Source organism: Musca domestica, unplaced genomic scaffold (genome assembly GCF_030504385.1).
Source record: "Musca domestica strain aabys unplaced genomic scaffold, Musca_domestica.polishedcontigs.V.1.1 14, whole genome shotgun sequence".
Taxonomy (NCBI): domain Eukaryota; kingdom Metazoa; phylum Arthropoda; class Insecta; order Diptera; family Muscidae; genus Musca; species Musca domestica.
The window spans coordinates 11,364,944-11,388,309 of NW_026712192.1; the positions used below are offsets into that span (position 1 = coordinate 11,364,944).

General features: G+C 33.9%; 1 protein-coding gene across 7 annotated transcripts; it reads right to left on the reverse strand.

The window, feature by feature from the left end:
• Nucleotides 1-1,579: 1,579 nt before the first annotated feature.
• LOC101890893 (transcriptional activator protein Pur-alpha) lies at nt 1,580-21,960 on the reverse strand. 7 transcript variants are annotated; one of them, XM_005185990.4, is made up of 8 exons: nt 21,859-21,960; nt 17,531-17,871; nt 17,281-17,447; nt 17,119-17,221; nt 16,936-17,054; nt 16,407-16,528; nt 16,239-16,344; nt 1,580-14,450 (listed from the first exon to the last, which is right to left on the reverse strand). In XM_005185990.4, the coding sequence occupies exons 2-8, from the start codon at nt 17,571-17,573 to the stop codon at nt 14,268-14,270; spliced, it is 843 nt and encodes a 280-aa protein (XP_005186047.2). In that variant the 5' UTR covers nt 17,574-17,871; nt 21,859-21,960; the 3' UTR covers nt 1,580-14,267. The 7 variants fall into 7 exon arrangements, with proteins under 7 accessions (XP_005186047.2, XP_005186042.2, XP_011293571.2 ...); XM_005185985.4 differs by having other exon boundaries at nt 17,281-17,462; XM_011295269.3 differs by having other exon boundaries at nt 17,281-17,462; nt 21,864-21,946.
• Between the last annotated feature and the right edge of the window lie 1,406 nt (nt 21,961-23,366).

Below are 23,366 nucleotides of genomic sequence, written 5' to 3' on the forward strand. Positions count from 1 at the left end.
ATTCGTTATCTTTATGAGACAATTTAAGAGTTGTTTTTAATTATTTGGTGATTGATTTTTATTTAAGCAATTCTGCTCATTCTTTTGTTATACCCTCCACCATAGTATGGAGGGTATATTAAATTTGTAACACCTAGTATGCATTTTAGACCCCACAAAGTATATATATTCTTGATCAGCATAAAATTCAATGTCAATTTAGAGATGTCTGTCCGTCTGGGGAAATCACTCTAGCTTTCGAACGAAATAAAGTAGGTCGATGAATTTTTATTCAGATGTGTGTTTGCTCTGCAGGACTTTTGGTATTGAAAATGAGCTATATAGGTCCACGTTTTGGTATATCCCCTATACCGATAGATTAAAGGGTTTTTAACTGGCTTAGTCACAATTTTAACCAACTTTGTTGTAAATTTGCAGCATATGTTCCCATTATGTAAGAAACATCCTTGCATAGAACTGTCAATATAATGTTACCTCCCCATATTCGGTATTTTAAGCTTTGAAGCGATATTCTTTAGTGGAATTGTTTCAAATTTCGTATTTGAAATTCCTAATAGGTACTACCGTCTGGGACAGAAAATTATCTATGCAGATCCAGCCGGGAAGGTAATGGCCTAGACAGAGTTAATTTACATTAAAAGGATCTTAATTAAATTTTTTCCCTGACAGACGGCAGTATTTGGATTTACATTTCGTGCCGCCAACATATCCAATAAAATCTCAGTGTCTCACTGACACCAGACACTTCTATTCCTTTGACATCTGGAAATAAAAATATTAATGTTTCATTTTGAAAATTCTTAAAATTTTTGTTTTGTAGTTTGTTGTTATCTATTTTGATTTTCACAGACGTAAACAATTTGTCAACAGCTCATTGATTTTCGGCAGCATTGCCACATGAAATTTTTTTAATGCCTTTTAAATTCAGTTTCATTTCGGGCATTAACAAATCCCTTAATACATATTAAGTTAGATGTTAAGATGCTAGAACAAAAATATAACACTGATTGCTAAAAATATACTCCCTCCCCGTTCTTGAAAGATAATTTTCCATTATATAATCATCATTATAAGCATTAACACAGTGCTTCTACACATTCTGCAACATGCATGCCATCATCATCCCAGAAGAAAATCAGTAAAAAAATAATTAGATACAAAATTTTAGTTTTGTTTGTTTTGTGTTTTTTCTTTTAGTTTTTTTTCTTTCTTTTTTTGTTTTAAGTTACATCAACAGTATTTAGCTAATTTGGCTAAAGTAGAATTTATTGAATTTATTTAGAGGATATTTCTTTTTATTTTCAAGTAAATACGTAACTATATTTTTGTTTAGAAAAAATAATCATAATAATAATAAAAACAATTATTTACTTTTTATAACAGTTTTTGTTTTGTTTTGTTGTTTTTCTTCTTTTTCTTCTTGTGTGTGATTTTGGTTTTTCAATTTTAGTTATATATTTTGTTTTAATTTATTTTATATTATTACTCTATTTTTATAATTATTTTGGTTTTTATTATTTTTTTTTATTTTACAACAGACGTCTTATCTAAGTGAAATGAAGCCAAGTTCTGCATGGAGTTTGTATTTTTTTTTTTTGTTTCATCTACCCGGGTTAACTCTAATAATTGAGGAACCCGAATAAATCTGACTATACTAAATATATATTTATTTCATGTGATTGGTCAGTTATCAGCCTTAATCCGGGTAGAGAATTTGTATGTAAACGTACAAATGTAAATGTCACAGTTCAGCTGTGACTTTCAAAGTGAACAGAAGTGTCTTAAATTGTCGCGGACTGTTGCAAAATATTTCAAAAGTTCTTCCAGCAATGAAGTTTTTGTTTAACTTCATTGATATTATAAGGAAAAGATCGTAACTGCGACAAAAAATTCTACTTCTCAACATGCACGGTACTCTCTGAGACCACTTAAAACTATGAGCACGATGAAAAAATTGGAGTGGAAATGTGAAATTTGCAAGCTAAGCAAAAATCACCTAACAATATATACGAAACATTCATTTACACTGGACATACTCATCAAAATACGCATCAAAATAAATCTGCAGCACCTTACGACACATAAAATTCCGAGTGAAGAACAAATTCCGGTGGAGACATATGTCCATAAACAGCAACAGAAGAAATCGAGAGAGGATGATGTTGGTAATGGTGGTAGTAATCTCAACGACAACATACGAGATCAAAATTCATTATCTCCAACAACAATAATGCATTGCCTGAGTCTCAAACTAACCGTATGAATAAAAACGAAGAGCTCAGATCGGACATAGGCGAACTGAAAACAGAAATGCAGCAAAAGATCATTAACATGAATGCAATTTCAACAGCATCATAACAAAATAGATGAAACATTAACTAATTTTTCTACTGATGTCCTTGACATCCAAAGTAAAGATAAAGAGAAGAACTGAGAGCAAAAGATGATTGAATGCAACAAAAATAAACAACGCGAATCCTGTCGAAATGGAGGCAGAGACTGATTTATAAGAGATTGCAGCTTCTATAGGCATCAAAGTAAATTACTCTCACATTGAAATGGAAATGAAGGTTAAAAGTTGGAGCAAAAGTTAATTAAACACAACATAGAAATCAACAACGCAAATGCTATCCAAATGAAGGCAGATACGGTTGTTAAAAGATTCCAACGTATATGGGTGTCAAAGTAAACGATTCTCACATTGAGAACTCATATCGAATTAAATCGATCAAGAGAAAAACTGTAGAACTTGACTTAGAGTCTAAAATAAATAAATGAAACATTAACTAATATTTTTCTGATTTTTAGTTATTTTATTCGACCTTTATTTTAAATTATTCCAATGTAAGTTTAATAAAATTGAGCTCGAGGTCTTTGTTGCTTTTTAAATATTATTTATTTATTATTTTCGAAATTTCGTCCTCCGAAGGAAGACATCATCAGGAACAATATTTAACATATAACAAAAATTTTCAACATTTCGCCAAGTAACGACGTCGACCCTGTGTTGCTGTCCTCTCTGACAAATCGAAATATCGAAAATAATAAAAAAATAGTATAAAAAAAAACAACAAAGACCTCGAGCTCAATTTTATTAATTTTATTAATTAACTGATATTTCTACTCAGGTCGTAAACGTCCAAAATAAAGATAAAGAGAAGAGCTGACAGATAATTGAAATGGAAATGAGAGTTAAAAAGTTGGAGAAAAAGAAGCTTAAACGCAACACAGAAATCAACAACGCAAATGCTATTGAAATGGGGACAGAGAGAGAGAGAGTTGTTAAAAAGATTACAGCTTCTCTGGGTGTCGAAGTAAACAATTCTCACATTGAGAACTCATAAATTAAATCGGAGAACATGAAAACTACAGAATTCTCTTCAGTGCCTAAGAAAAAAGAGATGATGAAAAAACTATATGAAACACCGAGTCGATAAGTGTATACCTGATGGGAACAATAATTGTCCAACAAATAGATCCATCCATGGTACAATGAAGAGAAGGTAGGTCAACTTTGAAAAAATTGCAAGTATAGAGGTCTACCTGTTTGGCTTGTAATGTCAAAATTAGTATCAAAACAATAAAAAATCAAACAACTTGTTGCATTTATTTTTAATTAAATAATTGAAAAACGCGATAACTGAATGAAAGGTCAGCACTTCTTTTCAAAATCATGTACTATATATCTCTAAAGGATTATTTCGCTACAAAAACTCTAGATTTTGTCGATGCATACGTTGAAATAAACATTTTGAAAACATCCGAATTTGAATATTTTCTGAACAATTTTTTTGTTATTGAAAAGAAAACACTACATAAACAAATAAAGATGACATATTAAGCCAAGAAAATAAAAAAATTAAAATCATATGGTATCATAGCCCTACCTTGATATCATTGTACCATGGATCCATCTACATTAACTATGAGCTTACAGCACAAGATAGACGAATCTTATGGATGTCTGACTGAGGGAGCATTGCCTTCAAGATCATCTTTTCCGAAAACCTGACTAGACACCAAGTCCATGGGATAGTTAATTCTCATACAAATAGCTACATCTACATTAACTATGAGCTTACAGCACAAAATAGACGTATCTTATGGATGTCTGATTGAGAGAGCATCGTCTTCAAGAGCATCTTTTCCGAAACAAATACCTTATTCTTATGAAAATTCGAAATAGGAGGGATTGTACTAGTTCAATGCACCCTCCACTCTCCCAAACAGAAGTAATGTATTTCGTCATTTGGTCAAAGAGAAGATGTGCAGTATAGTTGGGATGTCCGTCGAATACTGAGGTCTGATTGGGATCATCACTACAGATTGGGCGATAGAAATTCTGGACAGTGCCATTGATAGCAAGGCGCAGCTGCGTGAATTCGAACACTGTAGATGGCAATCTAGATGAAACGAGAGCGAAAATGCACGTGAACTTTCACGACTAACCCCTATTTTGGATTTGGCCTTCATATGGGATATTTGTTGACCAGGCATGGGCCTCTCAATGCATTTTTACATAGGAGAACCCTAGGTGTGGCGCTCCAGTCGAGGATTGGCTGCATGTGTTGTGTTCATGTATTCTCGAATGTCCAATGGGATGTATGTCGTGCACTATCCACTAGCTCTCATCGTGCTAATCTTGGGAAATTTGCAGGTATGGCGTCAACTTGTTGAAGATCGCTAGTTTAATGCAGGTCGTCATATTTTTATGTTGGGCTTTACAGTCGTAGACAGTTTACAGTTAGCCAAACATACGCGCCTTTTTTATGTTGTTTTGTGGGGTTGTACACTCCTAGGCGCGTATGTTTGCCACAGAAGGTCTTTTCTGGTACGCAGGTCGTGAGGAATTCCAGGAAATTGCAAACCTCAGTCTCATAGTAACAGATCTTCACGATCTTTATCGGGTGCACTTTCAAACCAAATAGGTTTTGCGGAGAGGAAGAAGTGAAAAGGCATCGCTCTTCGCAGTGATCTTGCTACGTCCATGTAAACGTAGTGATTACACATATCTATCAGTGTGACACTTTTGTGTTTCATTCATCCTATTCCCTGTAGTGTAATTCTCTAACCCATTTTATTTAGTTACCAACAAAATTCGGTAAAATTAAAATGTTTATTATTTCGGTAATTAACGAAATTTGAAGATAGCGACGAAATGAAAGTAGTCTCTAAAAAGTACCGATAGATACCAATGTTTAACTTCTTTTTTTATATCAAAATTTTGAGTTTCAAAGTTAACAATTTTTGTCGGTAACTCGAAAACGGGTTAGAGAATGCCACTACGGATCGTGCCCGTGTAGTCCCGGGTTGTATGAAACAATAACTGGTAGTAGTTTCGACCACACACTTTTCTGACACCGCGAAGTCTAAAACCCCTAGATATGCTGATCTAGCCTGACTACGGAGAGTCTTATGTTTTGGATTCAACGTGGAGGTTGTGGTTTATATCCAAATCGCGGGAAGAGTTTCGGCTTAATGTAGAGTTGCATTCTCAGCCACGTGCGGCAGATGTGTAAGATAGTTCTCAACCCCTAACCAAGAGGGAAATGAAATCCATGTAGCTGATCTTGTAATAAGTACCTGCGAAATAGAACTAGAACGCTGTGTGTGGGTTTCCACTATCTAAGAGAACACTGGTTAATTTTTAAGGGCTGCTTGTATCGCAACCCCGGTGCAATAGTGTATCATGTTTAGAGCCATTTAGGCGAGAATCATGTTAAACCCCCTCGACTTCATTCTCAGTAGACCAGGAGGATCACCTAAGGAACCGTATTAATTACTTTTAAAAGTGTTTTTAGCTATTCTATTCATATTCTAGACAAACTTTAAGAAGTGAGCATATTTTTCAAAAACAGGTGACGGATATCCCAAACGGCCAACGTTTTAAAATGCATTTGGGCGCCATCCATGAATATAATCCATATAAAAACATTTTTTATTTTTTACAAAAGATAAAATATAGAAAATCCACCTGCAACTTGGCTTCATTTCACTTCTGTTCCGAATGTCTCTGTTTAATCTTCTCAATATTGTTCGTTTGCTCTATGTTTCTTTTTCGAACCTACCAAAACAACGCGGCTAGGAGTTTGACAAACACCCAATACATGTACCTCAATGGACCGTGTTGTTTACCTATTTTGGGGATTTCTTACATCTTGTTTTGTTTTGTTTTTTACATTTCAGCTATGTTTTTTTCTATTTATTTTCTTCATAATCATCATTACAATTTATTTAACATAGAATACAAACACAGATTAGAAGGACTTTTACATGTTTCTTTCTTTTGTCTTTTGTTTTGTATGTGAATTTGTTTTATCTTTTTTTCTTTTCAGTTACTTTAGGACATTTTGTTGCTCTTCTTGTTGTTTTTATTTTGTTTCTTCTATAATTAAATATATATTTATATATCATTAGATTCTAAATTTATTTTATTAGTAATTTTTACTAAAAACAATTAAGAGTGCTATGCATATTCGACTAAGCCGAATTATTTATACCCTCCAACATATTATTTTGAATATCTTTCTAGTTTGTAACGAGGACATTTTAAAAATGTCTTCATACCTTTATGTACAAGAAGGAAATGGGCGGGCTTAATTCACAGCGGCTTTAATATTTCCCAAGAAACAAAAAATATCACACCATGTAGTGGAGACGAAATTAAAATATTATTTCGGCTAATCAATTCAAATGCCATTAACGACCAAATTTGTTTTCCGAATCGATTAATCAAAAGCCAATTAGACCGAAACAGAATGATCTTTTGCTGCATGAGTTTTACGTTTGCTTTTTGTGCTCCCTTGCCTGACCCCAGGATTCTTTTTCTATAAAAATTTGTAATGAGAAATGTTTTATTTATTTATTTTTGGTAAAATTTGTTCTCATATCACATTTTTTAGAACCGTAATTAAGCCCCTGGATTGCAAAGCTAAGCCGTCAATAGTTCATTCTGTTTGGGTAATTTTCTATTCGGCCAAATTATTGCTGAGTTTTCCCCATAGTCCCCTTATTTTGAATTATGATTTTTTATTGCTAAAATTGGGGTACTTTCCTTCAATTAACACAATTAAACATTTTAAAATATTCGAAATCATAATTGCATATTGTACTAGTTTTAATTTTTTTTACTCAACCCATTTGAAAATCTAGTCAAATTTACAAGCAAAACGAAGGGAACACGCTCAAATATGGTGTTCTCGTTAACCACTTTTTTACTGAAATGTTGATTTTGATGGATTTCCATCAAGTCTAGACATATTTACTAGTTCCCGTTATTTCTGGGCAAAACAGTTCTCTCAGAGCGAATATCTTCTCCCTCTCTCTCTCTTATCTTACTAGAATTCACTCTTGCCTTTTTGACAAAAAAAAAACATATCGCAACAAGATTGCTAAGGAAAAAGCTTGGAGAGCTGTAGCGACTTCCACAAACGCGACTGTTGACTTATTTTTTAATATTTTATATTATATTGCAGTCATGCTATGCCATTGAAAAAACGTTCATTAATTGTGAGGTGTCCATTTTCAATTAACTAACAGTTCTCTCTCACGAGTAAAATTTGCAAAAAGCAAGCAGACATATTAGGTGTGTTCGTTTACTCGATAGTTTGTAAAAATTTTTACTGGAAGCTGTTCGTATACCGAAAAGTTCAGTAAGTGAGAGCGAAATTATGTCAAATGCAGCTAAAACCAGTACGGAAAGGTCAAAAGTCGGGCGGGGCCGACTATATAATACCCTACGCCACTATGCGTATTTAGTAGAGCTCCCGTATTTTCGAGCAGTATCTGATGCCCGGTAACAAATATCATTGTTGTGGAATGCATATTACGCATGTGAGGGACACGAAATCGGATGAAAAATATATATGGGAGCTATATCTATATCCGAACCAATTTTTACCAAATTTGAAGTCATTTAGACTGCCATTAGCCTTTTTGTGCAGAAAAAACCTGAAATCGGATAAAAATATATATGGGAGCTATATCCAAATCTAAACCGATCTTGATAAAAGGTTAGGCACTTCTTTCTGAGCTTTATCTAATGTTTGGTACCAAAGATCATTGTTGTTGACAAGATTTAGTTCATTTGGACTGATATTAGCCATTTGGTTCATAATAAAACATATATTGGATAAAGATATGTATGGGAGCTATACCCAAATCTAATCCGATCTTGATAAAATTTGACAGAGGTATTTGTGGGCTACATCTGAAATCTGGTAGCAAACATCATTCTTGTGAAGTACGGATGAAACATATATATGGGAGCTATAGCTATATCTGAATCGATATTCAAATTTGATGTACTTACTTCTGGACTGAATTCGGTCGGATGTGCTAAAATTCAGGTCGTTTGGACCGATATTGGCCATTTTTAATGTTACTGGGAAAGTAAACGAACGAACCTAATGTTACCAATAGTTCTAAAGGTGCAAGTACGTAAAAAGCTTGAAGTCATGGCTAGGCATATTAATGTCAAATTTTAAGGAAAACGACTGCAGAATTTTAGTGCGGCTATGTAATCCCTTTATGAAATACCCCAAAATATGCCTAGCCATGACTTCAAGCTTCTTGTGTACTTAGGGTGCAAGTACATAAAAGGCTTGAAGTCAAGGCTGGGCATATTATAGTCAAGTTATAATGGATAATGACGGCAGGATTTTAGTGCGGCTCTGTACTCCCTTTATGAAATGTTACAAAATATGCATAGCCATGACTTCAAGCTTCTTATGTACTTGCAACTTAACACCCTTGCCATGATAGAAGAATACAGGTAATCGCATCGACACCGCTGCTGGGACAATGAATTTACAAAGCAATTTTAGAATTGAACATTTTTAATGAAAAATTATGGATATTTGTAAAAATTTTTGAAAAATTCATATCATAACAATCTAATGCCATGTTTACGTTAGAAGTTTTTGTACGGTTAACCTATTTTGAGGGGATTTATTTGAAGTAAAAGTAATGGATATGACAATTTATATCCAAATCCAGTGGGTTAACCCTCATATATATAAACGTACTATAAGATTTATGTCCTATAAGAAAACATACAAAAATCTACTTATTTTTGTCAAAACGTTTTAAAATTGTTGGCATATCAATGTTGCCAAGCGTTGATGCATCTACATGTATTTTTCTACCATGGTTCTCACTAAGAATATTTTCCTGTCAGATTTTGCAAGTGACTCAACTATGAAAATTGCTCTCTTCATTCTCTCTTTGTTGGACTTTTGGGTCATCGAATAACACTTTGCTCAAAATAATCGCACACATCTATTTAAAAAAAATATGCTACTCGCCAGACACAAATATTTTAGATAAGTTTTTTTTTTAATTTAAAGGCCCTGTACGATAAAAAATCGGTTGTAATCACGATTTACGGTTGATTTAATATCAAAATCTGTTTTACATTTTGTTGGCTATTTCTTTATCTTTTGTTCTGCCACTTCAATCACAATAGTACACTTTGTCATTAAATGTGGTAGTCAGCTAGCTTCGAAGGGGTACCTTATAAATTGGCCATGGATGTACTTGTTTATTTCGTAACTGAAACTAGTATTCTTCTTCAGCCATGGGTTTTCTATATCCATGTGGAAAAATTGCAAACGATCTGCTATTCATATATTTTAAAATGTCAATTGTGTATAATCAAGTTCAGTATATAATCTTATTTACAATTTATCTAACTAGAAATTAAGCCTTGGGTCGGAAAAAATCCCAATCTTAAAATGAAATTTGTTATTATTGTTATATTTTGTTAACTTACAAAGCTAGGCTTTGTTATGTGGTGTCTGTCATACACATACAGCGTTCAAAACATTTTTCCGGAGATATTATGGATACTCCAATACACACACACACAGACTGACAACAGACATTTCCGGCTTTTAAGCTTGCTGATGCATACTTGCATTTTAGTGTGTATGTTCAATTTTTCCATCCAGACATTGTCCTTTATCCTATTTTTTTATTTGTTAAACAAATAGAAGCATATTTCCTCTTTCTATTCGCTATCGTTCGCTCTCCTTTGATGGAGAGTATAATAATATAATTATTTTCAGGTCGATTTCTTATGATTTTTGTTTTCTCTTTGTATGTTTTGTTTTCTTTTGTTTGTTTGTTTTGTTTTACTTTCATTCACATTACTTTTAATTGTCTAACACTTATAAGGATTTGTTATTTGCATTATCATTTGTTTAGATTTTCATTTGTTGTTGCTGTTGTTTTGTTCTTTTCTTTCTTTTTTGTTTGTTCTTTGTTAACACAACTAGGTAATTTTGATAGTTTTTGTTTTGTTTTGTTTGTTTTATTAAATTAACTGTTATAATCATATATACATCTACTCGAACTCTCAATCCTCTCTTAAGACAAATTACTTAGTTATCAAGAATTACATCCATGCTTAGACCTTGTTTTCTGTATTTTCTTTGTTTTGTTTTTATTATGGACCGTATTTAAGATTAAAGCTTTAATTTTTTTGTGAAAATAAAGTAGAAGTCCAATGCAGGTTTTTGGATGTCACCTTGCTGTAGATTTTAACCATCATTGTATTGGTAATAATCGTGCCTTGGACTTCCCCGCCAAAAACAATAATAGAATGAAGTTTTCGAAAGAAAGACGATAAAATAAACCAGAAACCTTGTTTTACGTTTTGTTGTTGTTTTTTGTTTATAATTGAAGTGTTTGTTTGTAGGCATTGTTGTCATTACTACTAAAGTATTTTTAGATTTATATTTTGAGTTACTAAATAATTTTTATTTCCTATAAATAATTGTATTTAGAATAAGCTAATATAAAAATAAAATGTAATTTTTATTATTAAATTTAAATATTTAATGTTTAGAAAAATGTTTTAATATGTTGTCATGTAATAAAGTTTGTTAAACAAGCAATGATTTGAGGACATTAAATACATATATCTCATTTAATTGAAAAATCACGAAATTAATTATATAAATGGTCTGCGCCTACAGAAAAAATAACATGACATGCCAGAATAGGAGATATGTCTGATTAGTTTTCCTGCATGAATTGTAAAGTGATTTCCTTCTCAGAGAGTAAGGTAGTCGTATTCTCTTTTGTAAGAAAACTCTAAAAAGTAAACAGACAACATCGCTGTAAAAACCCGAAGGCAATTTGTCAAAACAAACCCATTTTCCCGCCACAAAATGAAAAGGGCTAGTAAACTAGATCAAAAATTAATTTATAGAATCATTTGTTGAAAGTTATCCGTTTATGTCTATTTAATGATGGTTTAATCATGACGTAGAATAAGTAGAACCGAATGAGCGAACATATGAACTCACAGAGGACCCTCAAGTTAAAGGTCTGGTCATGATCCAAGTATAAGTTCGTATAAGGTTGAAGCGCAGCTTATTACCAAACAATCTATCAAATAAAATTAAACAAATATATACATCCAAAACAAACGTCAAAACATCATTGGGCAATGGTCAAGGCGAACATTTTTATTTTCCCCTAGAGCATGCAAATTGGCATTTTATCTGATAAAATAACAGCTTTTTTAAGACAAATTCTCTTGCAGAAAAACCTTATAATTGGGCCAGGCGGAGAGATACACTTTTATGTTCTTCTAATTTTCCAATTAAATGGCTTTTCTTTGCTTCAGATTGAAAGTGTGGAGGAAATTGCGCTCATTGAAGGCACGCGTCCCTGTGTTTGCCTAGCATAGTAGTAATTCATGACACTTAAGGCGCACAGATCTTTTACCTTAAATCCGAAATCGGTCCAACCAATAAGAAATAAAAGGCATGCAACATAAAATGTTGTTGAAGTAACTGAATGAGAAGGGGAGTAATATTGAGTATTGAAGACCCTTTGAAGATGACAAAGGAATAGAACAACAGAGCATTGTTCGTTGACTTTTGGGAGGGAAAGGGATTGCAAGTTTCAATCTCTTCTCTATGGAACTTCTAACCTCGGTCAAGTAGTATTGGAATGGGTTAATTTCATGTTCTTATTTCTAATATTACTCGCATTCAGCGTTTTTTTAAACTATTCCGCCCTTCACTTATTTTTTTTACGTTTTCTTACTGCACAATGAAAAGTCTGTTTCCGAGTGAAGTAGCTGAAAAAAATTAACATAAATTATAACCCAATTTTGTCCTCCTTGCAAATATAAAAAAATTATATCTCATTGCCTTAGTTTATAAAGAAAAAAAATATACGTAATAAAATAAAAACAAACATTCATTTTGATTTTGCATTTGCAATTGATTTAAGATAAAACTAATTTGTTTATTATTATTATATAATAACATTTTCATTTATATTATAGATTTCCACATAATCACATTTTTTTAAATAACTTGAATTTTTCTTAATTTTTTTTTGTTTTGTTTTGCAAATGAAAGCATTCATCCATCACAGCAGACTGAAACAAGTGTTCATGTATGTATTTTGTATGTATATATAAATAAGATAATTATTAATTAATAAAAAAATAAACACGAAAAAACAATTACACAATATGTTACAGTTATAATATGTATGTATATAAAACTAAGTAGAGAAAAAAAAACGTAAGATTTTTTTTTATTTTAAATAAATAGTTTTCTAAGAAAATAGAGAAATTCCAAAACATAATATATATTTAACAAACATTTTCGATCAGCTTCGATTTCGGCGAAACCAGAAAGCAATATATTGGGGACTGTCGCTCAAAGCAATCCTATCCCTGGTTTGGCATAATCAAAGATGATTAAAATGTGTGTGGTGTAAATAAAACAATTCTAACAGTAAAAATCATAAAAGATAAAATAATAGTGGAAAGATTGGTGTGTTTGTTTTAATTTATTTAACAAGAATTGAGAATTGAGGGATGTAACAAAACAAAAAATCCCCTGTTTTATTATCATTTTATGATATTTAATTTAGTTATATTTCCTGTTTGCAAAGGAACGTATGTATTCAACATATTATTTCAAAATCGCATTTCAATGTCTATCAAGTGTGGTGTGAGAGCTAAACTGCATTTTAGATAAGGGATTAAAAATCTGGTGAATACAATTTTTCCAATGAAATATTAAAATAAAAATTTTGAGTCCTAAATAAAAATAAAATTTCAAATGAAAAAAATATATATTTTTATATACTTATTACGATCTCATCATTATCATCAGCATTAAGCCTTGAACCTTATGTTTGACCGTCCATGACATTTGCAGCAAATCCCATTTCTAAAATGCACTTTCACCATGATTGTGTGTATATGTGTGTGTTTGTGTGTATTTGTGTTTAAATTGCAGTAACTATGTCTGTTTATTGTTTTTTTGTTTGCTTTCGTTCGTTTTCTCTCAAATGTGTACTGCTGGCCTTGAAAGGATAGCGAGCAATAACACATATTTGATACAAGGTGGGTAAGTGAAATTTGGTTTGCTATTTTTATTTCTTTTATAGTATGTATGTATGTGGTGTTTGTATTCCTATTTGTTATAAGTGGGAGGGGGGTGTTTGTCGGTCTAAAAATGGTCTGATTCCTAAAGGTAATTTATCTATAGCCAATCAGCTTTATTTCTTTTTGTTGTTTTTTTAGTATTTTTTTACTCATCGTTTCGCCTCGTTTTAAGATTTGAACATTAGGTTTTTTTGTTTGTTTGTTTTTTGTTTCTTTTTGTTTTTCTTTGTTTAATTACAGGTTGCATTTTACGATGTATTCCTAAATTCACGCACGACACATATCTATCGAAGTGTTAAGCTTAACAGTAGTACATCATGTTATTTAACATCTTTATCATCATTATTATTTAGATTCATATTTTTTTTCATATAATATGTGGTAAAATTAAAAAGATAATTGTTAACAGAGTGGTTAAAATCATTTATCGGTTTTCTGTTTCTATATAATTATTATTAAAAATAGTCAATTGTTAATAATTATTAACAAATGAAGCTGTTACTGTTTCATGGATCCATCTGTAGTTATAACACAAGATTTCATTATTATTTATTTTTTGGTTAACTTGTGTATGTGTGTGTCGTTTTGCATTGAATGTTGGTGTGTGTGTGTGTGTGTGGTTGTGGGTGTGTATAGTGTGTCTAATGTAATAGATTATAACAGTAATAATGACATTGTCAATTGTTTCCCACTACTACTTCTGATTACGTTTCAATCCTTTTCCTTTATTTTTTGTTTTGTTTCTTCTTTGCTCTAAATTGTCACTAATCCGGTCTTCCAATTATTTGTTTTTATGCATTTTGTTATTTTGCTGTGTTTAATTTAATGCGCCACCATTGCACATTTATTTGGCTTGTGGCTGCTGCTGCTGCTGTTGTTGCTGTTGTATGGTGTTATTATCGGCAGTGATTGACGATGGCGATTCGGACGATTTTTTCATTTTTTCACAATAATCATTGAATATATCACGAAAACGTGTCCAGCACTTTTCGGGTACAGTTATAGCTGTACGGAAATTTGATTTCACCTGAAATATTTAGAAATAAAATGTCATTAATGTCGGTACCAAAAACCATTATTGATATAACCTCTTAGTTGAATAAGATAGTAAGTGGGTAATTCGATGCAACACATGACTAAAGCTAAAGCGCTACCTAAATATCTTTTATTCCACAATTCGGCATCTGCGATCAATTACTTAAATAATCGAAACCCCTTTTTTAATGCGAGGAATATGAAAAATATATAATGTTCACCACGAAATAACAGGGATCCTCCGCATAACACCTGTCGACCAGCTACATGAGGAGGCAATAGGCCGGTCTGGGGTAAACTATGCAACTATACAGTGGAAAAATATATAAAATGCTGTCAAGCAGTACCTGCATGAATGCTATAAACAGAGCCATATAAATCACCATCTGGTGGATAGGGAACCTCCGACGTCTAGATCAACAGACATATCAATTGTATCAATCAATTGTAGACGAGGTAACCAAAATCATGGAGGTATATAGAGTGACTACCATACTCGGACACCTTTCCCCTTCCTATTGAGAGCTGTCCGCTTGTACCCCCTCCTTGCTCTACCCTCCTTCGAGTTGGAGTCATGGTGGTTGCTTGGGTTATTGGTGGGTGAAGTACCTTCCAATCACCTCGCACAATGACTTCCTGCATCCCAGCGTTGACCGTATCAGTACATGCCCATAGATCTACTTCTTGAGTCAACATCACCTGGGCCCGGTGTGGGAGTTCTCCGTAGCTTTTTGAATTGATTCATCTTTCTGAGATGAGGGTATGACAGTGACGTCGAGCTCCTCATCTGAGAGAGGTGAATAATTACCGAAGCCAGATGGGACGCCCTCTTGGCTAAGCCTCAGAATCCTGTTTTTTTCAAGAAGGCCGGACAGCTGTCCGCTCTGTCTCCGTATGTTCTCACATACAACGCCCGGTACGTTAATAGGGTTGAGTCCCCACCCGCATTTGAAATCAAGTCCGTGGCCGTATCCTGGGTCGATGCCTCCTGACCTCAATATGGGACAACAGTGTTCCTGACTGAATATGAATATGAAGATAAAGTAGAGTTAGAGGGGATTGAACATTTACTATGCAAATGTCCCATATTATCCAACAGGTGGCATAGGCTATTTGGCAGATGGGTGATGTAATCTCGAACTTCTTTTTAGACTTGTTTTACAAGTTTGACAAAGGCGTTCTCTGACTTTCCACGCTTCTTTTAATAAATGCTATTTTTTATTTCTCCCCTATCCCCAACAACTTTGTTCTTCCTAGGATGAACACAATTGACCAAAGGTCTCCGACTGAAGCAGTTGCCGAATCCCGCGTAGCTGCGCATTTTTAAATCAAACCAGTCCTTATATAAGATTACTAATTTGCCTGACTTATTGAAAGTTGTAGCGAGTAATGCGACCGACATTTTAGGATCAATATGATTTAAAGATGCTGATCCATAAGTTAAGTTCCACATAATGTAGTCTTGTGTTTCTACACGAAGGTAAACAGGATAAGTAGTCTGGGGATAGGCCAACTATCACCTTTTTGGTAAGTCTCCTCTAAGGAATTTGCACATTCTTAAATTACACTCACATTTTCATTTAATTAAAACCTATAAAATATATAAAACTATAATTGTTTAGTGCTTAAATACGGTTCCAATTTGTTACTCAAAATCGGATTTTCTAAACTAAATTCTCTTGTTCTCTAAGAAGACTTTGACGATTGCCTATGGATAAAAATATTTCATAACTCGAATACAAAGTATTCTATTCAATTAACACTAATTTAAAAAACTTACCTCACTTATACGCATGTAAACGCCTCTGTTATTCTGACCAATATCAAAGTAGAAATTCTTATTATCTACTTTCATGTGACGTTCTTCAGGCAGATCTCCCTTAAATCTGGAAATATAGGTGGCATTTAATAAAATATCTTTAAAATTAAATTTCAAATGGAGACATACCCGCCATCATTGGTACCAAATTCTTCCAAAAGATCGGTGAGAGCATCGCGAAATTCGATCATACCCTGGGCTGGTATAGCAATTTGAGAACGGGGACCACCCCGTGTAATTGTTTGAGAAACCTATGGGAAAACAATAAATGCATTAAGGATAAAGTACTAAATCATATGCATAGCAATTGAAAATAAAAAACAAGCAGCTTAGGACCATCGAACGATATTTGAGATAATGGTGGATATAGTCCGTGTATTGTGATGTACAGACCTCCGATTCTTAAGTATGCCCCAGCCGCACTGCAGAAGAGAGATGAGCGGACATACAAGAATAGATCTAATGTCCAAAAATATATTTGGTAAATTTAAATCAGTTAATTCAAAGTACACATTCTAAAGACTGTCTACATTTTAAAGAATTATGTGAATTCGTTTTTTATATTATGTTTCACTTGTTTTTTTTCTGTTTCTGTTTCATTTGCCTTTTTTCCTTGTCTATCTTGTAACCATCTCACATTAACTGTTCTCCCACTTACCCTTAGAAAACGTCCTCTGGCGTTCTCTTTTAAATCCAAATAATAACGTCTATTATCCTTGGTCATCATTTCCGATTTAAGTTTACCATCTTCGGGTAAATTATCGGGATTCGGTGGTCCTACAAATATTTTTGCATTTCAATTAAAATTAACATAACAAAAAATGATAGCAGGAACCCTTACCCAAAGAAGCATAATAGTCGCTAAATGTCGATAGATGATCACGAAATTCGGCGGCTGTAGATAAAGCTAAATAGACTTGACTACGTCTACCGTCAGCTCCAATCTATAACAAATGAAACATTAATGAAAACATCGTTCAAATGATTTACTATTTTCTCTCACCTCAGCCACTTTAATGAAACGTCCACGACGATTTTGTTTCACGTCTAAATAGAAACGTTTCGATTGTATTTGCAACATCTTAGTGGCCAACTCCTGTTCGGTTTGACCCTGAGGAGTTTTTACCGACGGATCAAAATCACATCTTCCAGCTCCCTCCATGCTGCTACCTGCGGCATTGTATTCTAATTAATATAAAATCATTACCATTGCTTTACAATTTTGTTGTATTAAAATATACAACTACACATACTTGGTCCCCCAAGATCACCATCGCCGCTTCCAATATCTGACATGTTTTTTATTTTGTTGTTTTCGCCTTCGTTTAAAATAAAACACCTAGTATTTCCGTAACAGTTACGATTGTCTCCTTAGTCAGATAATGGATTCCGTTCAACAGCAGCAGAGAGAGTTTCACAATCCTTGGTATTTCAGCAGTAAATGTTGATCGGCATTAAAGCATATGCTAAAACCTTCTTCTTCGATTTTTGTATGTTCTGTGTTTCCGGTTAGTTAGTGAGTGTCGCACACGCGCGTTCTAACACAAATGTATCTCCACTGTCGCACTTTACACCACACTAAACACTTAACCACCTGAAATTAGCAAAAGGACAAAGGGAAATATTATTTTGAAACATCAAAAAAAAAATTGTTTGATGTTTGTGGTAATTGGAGATTTGAAGGTTTTCATTAGGTTCTTATATAGTTTATATTAGTTCTTATATAGTAATCGCTTTTGTAGTGGAAGAAGGCAGAAAAGGGGATCGGGAACGATCTCATGAGTTTAATTGCTCAAGAGCAGTTGTCAGCATAAAATTAATGTTGATTCCGCTTGAACCTTTCCCTCCAATTAATCTAAGCATATTCTTAGATAGCATCGTGCATTGGCACATCAAATGTTTAAACGTTTCTGTTACTTTACTATCTTCACGGATCCTAATTGTCCATATCATAATTTCTCCCATTTGGAGGGAATGACCCATATGTTGTAATGATTCGTAATTATGCTTCCAACAAGATTAATGTCAGTTTTCGTTAGAGAGGTCACAAATATGTAAATGGATTCAGGTTCGCCCAAGTAACGGCATTGCCAAAATATTTTTATTTTATATATACAGGGTGAGATGAAAAAACTGCAGCCAACTTCAGACTCCTGTCATTTCTAAGCCACTAGTCCGACAACTGTTAAAATAATTCCAGTGACAAATCATAATACTGTTTACAACATTTTGGTAAGAATTTTCCAGAAAAAAAGTTATTCGTGATGGAGTTCAAGCGTGATAGTGTGATTTCTTTATATTTGGGTGGAAAACCACAAGTGGCTATCGTTGGAGCAGTCCAGCATTTAAATGTGAATAAATCTTTTGTGTCTCGTACCATCGCTCGTTACCGTGATACTGGTAGCGTAGGCCGACGTCAAGAATGTGGACGGAAGGAAACAGCAACATCAGCAGAAATGGTTCGAAAAGTAAAGAAGTGACCGAAAAATGGCTCATGAGGTGAACATATCGAAATATTTCATTCGGCAAATATTGAAAAATGAACTCGGTGTAAAGCCATTGAAATTCCAATAAGTGCAAGAACTTCGCAGCAACAGAAAGAACATAGACTCAGCAGTTTGAAACAAACAAAATGTCCGTGTTTACTTGCAAAAAAGAGGTCAGCTGAAAATGTGCACCTTCGGTTGGCCACCAGAATACACGCGCCGGCCATGGCCGGATGGTGTGGGCCGCCATAACAGCCGTTGGTCGCTCTCCGTTTGTATTAATCGACCGTGGCATTAGAAAAATTACGAATATTATCGCGAAAATATTCTGAAGGGTGTAGGTAAAGCCTTGGTCACGCAAACAGGACTCAGCACCATCGCACTCAGCACCCGCCACCCAAGAATGGTTTCAAAATGAGGTTCCTCGCTTTATTTCCAGCGCACAATGGCCACCAAAATCACCGGATACCAATCCGTTGGACTATTGTGTCTGGAGTATTTTGGAAAGCAAGGTTGGCACCAAAGTGTTGATGGACCAAAATACCGCAGAACAACATTCGGGCATCGTGTGACGGTTTCATTGGCAGTTTGAAGGCCAGATTTCCTGCCAAGGGTGACCAATTCAAACAAATCTAAACTTATTCTAAAATTTGATGTTATTTCCGACAATTTTTGCTTTCATTCAATTAAATTAAAAAAAAATGTAAAAATTATGGCGTTTGACTTTGTTCCAGTTTTTTTATCTCATCCTGTTCTTGGTTTGATTTCTTAAATTCGAATTTTAAGTTTATGAAAAGTTCTAAAATGGTAGAATTTGAAGTAGATCATACCACCTATCAACAATTGGATTTAGAGCAGTTAAGGTGGGAATACATAAAGCGCTTATCTGGCTGTCTTAAGTCAACGGCTGGCTTCTTCGGAAATGAACAAAGGAGCCTAGGCCCAAAATCGAACTAAGTAAACCTAAAACTCCTTTGTTCATCTACGAAGAAGTCAGCCGATGACTTAAGCCAGCCAGATAAGCGCTTTATGTATGTATTTAACCTGAAATTCTGGCAATTTGGGATGATATCTGAAGTTTTGATCAAAAAAAAAAATGTCAAACTGATAAAATGTGCATTTTGAGTACTAAAAAGACCTAACACGAACTGATGGAACGAATCTAAAATTTTAAAGTGGACTTTTCGCAGTCGAACAATAGGCACTCGTTGTCACTGAAAAAATTTTAAACAATAATTTTGTATGGGCCTTCAAAATACCAATAGTTAGGTTATATTGTGGTTTGGGACAATTTCAACAGCCATGAGCAACTTTGTAAAAATGTGTTCTAACTATTAAAGTTTAAAAATCTTTGCAAATCTGGAATACAATATGGGTGATAGATAAACCAAGTATAGGTTCATTACTTGCACAATTTCTTCGGGAACTTTTTATATTCTCTTAGAATCTTGAAAACGGAAGTTCTTGCTTGCCAGTTTTAGAATTCACATTTAAATTGCGTTTAGCTGTCCTGTTGCTTTCAAAACTTTCTAAAATGCATTAATCAAAAAACAATGAAATTTAACCAAAAATCCAGCGAAATACATAGCTCATATCATTTCTAATATCTGAGAAAAATATTTGGAAAATTCCTAGAATACGAAGATATGACCGTAATGATTATAACCAAATTAATAACCTACAACTTTAGGAATTATTAGAAATAAATTTTGTTTCCCAAAGAACATTGTGGTTTGGAATTCTAATTCTTCACTAAATATATAGCATATACAAATTTGCAGGTCATAAAATCAACTTGGAGAATCGATAATTTCACAAACCTACGAAATACCTTGCTTCCAAAACAAATATCTACTAACTTCACAAGTTTTAAAATACTCTTTCCTGTACAATTCCATATTTTATAAAAAAAATATTTTTTTTTTCAATATGTATCACAGTACAAAATCGATCCAGGTTTAAGGATATAAATATATGTGTATGGCATTTAAGACACTGCAATTGATGTTCTTCAACACTGTTTTGCCAGTGCATTTAAGTTTAAAGCCCTTTACTTTTTCATAGAAGGGATATTTTTTTCACTTATTTTCACTTACACTTTTACTTTTTTTGTGCAAAATAAAATTACATCTTGTGACAGTAGTAAAACTGTTGAAGAATTTTTCCTGACATGACGTGTGACATTGAATTTGTACCGTGACCTGATTTTTGTTATTGTTTTTCCCTTCTTTATTCGTTTGTTCGTTCGTTTGTTCTGCTCGAATGTTTCAGGAAGTTAGTGGTCCTTTTGAATAAAACTTTTTTTCAACACTATGTTTATACACCGTTTCAAGATCCACTGATATATATGTATTTGGCATTTGTTGGACACTGAAGATATGAATTTCTGGATCATATACTATACGTTGGAGGAAAAAATCAGCTTTATTTTCCTGTCTGTCGTCCAGTCATTCAGTCAGCAACCAGCCAGTGCTTTCTATATACAAGTTATGTATGCGACTTGTTTGCTACTGGCCTGCCAGCCATATGTGGTGTGTAAATAGTTCTTGACAAGTCATAAGTGTCACTCTCACTCTTCACTAAGGATTCTTCTATGGGTCGTTGGTCCTTACAACGATTATTATTGGCTTGATTTGTACGTTTTCGTTTTCACTTGGACTCACTCACACACACTTTTCTCCTGCTATGTAATAACTTGACAATTCCATTGATTGCATATGCACATTACACACGACGACGACGAACATACACCATCACCACCACCATATTATAATAGTTGAACCTTGAAGATGGCTTCAGCCAACAAATCACCGTCACTATTTCACTGCTGCTACTGTTGTTGGCTTTTCCAGTTATCGCCGTTCCTGGGAAATCAAATTGCGGCTAAGAACTCTCGTTGGAAAACTTTGCTACAAGCTGGAGATGACCACAGGAATTTGATTTTCTTGTTCGCCTAGAACCCTCAAATCTCCACTTACCTTCGCCACAAGCATAAATTTATACGTTATGCCAACAATTATTCTACATAAATTAAAAATTCTATAAATTGTTGTAATGAAAAAAATCAAGGAAAACTTAGGAAAAGCTAAGCGCACCTTACTTCACACAAATTAACACAAACTGCTGAGAAAATTGGTACTGAACACAAAGAAAATATCAGCAATGCAAAAACTAGTAGTGGCACAAATATTTGCAAATGACAACAATTCGCAAAACAAAACAAAATTAAATATGAATATGACAGTTGGGAAAAATAACGAGCAAATTGTTTCAAAGCCAGACATGGGAATAGTTGTAATTTGCTAAAGAATTGCAATTAAGGAAAAATAAAGGAAAGAAGGTGAGATGAATGAGACCAGTTTACTATAAAAACAAAATATTTTATAATTTAATTCCATAGACGAGATGCATATTCTTTGTAAAGGGCGTGTTAATTTTTTTCCGTGATTCAAAAGAAACAATTTTTTAAAAAATTGAAAGATCTAATCATGCCTCTTTTTTGGTAAAAATAAAATGATAATTCTCTCTATTTTACGATCGACATTGTTCTCTGGATATATGTTACAATTTGTTCTTATAGTGTATAGAAGCCAAGAACTTCAAACAATAACCAGTTTTGGTTTTTTGCCATATTTATGCGTATATTTCGAAAAAGGAAAAGAGTAAGATGTAGGGTATATTAAATTAGTCATTCTCAAAAAGTTCTCGATGACTCCATATAGTACAGGGTGAGATAAAAAATGCAACAAAGTCAAACGCCATCATTTTATATATTTTTTTAATATTATTGAATGAAAGCAAAAAATGTCGGAAATAGCATCGAATTTTAGAATAAGTTTAGATTTGTTCGAATTGGGCGCCTTTAGAACGAATAATGGCCTTCAAACGGCCAATGAAACGGTCACACGCTGAATGTTACTCTGCTGTTTTTTGGCCCATTCCCGGCGAAGCGCTTGTGTCAATCTTGCTTTCCAAAATACTCCAGACACAATAGTCCAACGGAGATGTTGGTAGCCATTGTGGGCTGGAAATGAAGTGGGGAATCTCATTTTGTGTTGAGTGCGACGGTGCTGAGTCCTATTGGAATGTCCAAGGTCTGCGGCCAAAATGTTTGCGTGCCCAAGGCTTTAATACACCCTCCAGAACATTTTCGAGATAATATTCGGCATTGCAGAGAGCGACCATCGGCTGTTATGGCGGCCCACACCATCACCATGGTCGGTGCTTGAATTCTGGTGGCCAACCGAAGGTGTACATTTCCAGCTGACCTCTTTGGCAAGTAAATACGACAATTTTGTTTGTTTACAAACTGCTGCACAAGGAATGTTTTCTCATCGGAGAAAACCAAATTCGGTAGTTCAGCACTTTCGGCCAAGCAAAGTGGTGAAGTTCTTGCACTTTTTGGAATTTCAATGGCTCTACCCCGAGCTAATTTTTCAATATTTGCCGAATGGAAAATTGCGATATGTTCAGCTCACGAGCCATATTTAGGCCACTGCGGGTTTCGATCAAGTCACTTCTCTTCGAACCATTTCTGCTGATGTTGCTGTTTTCTTCCGTCCATTTCCTTGACGTCGGGCTACGCTACCAGTATCACGGTAAC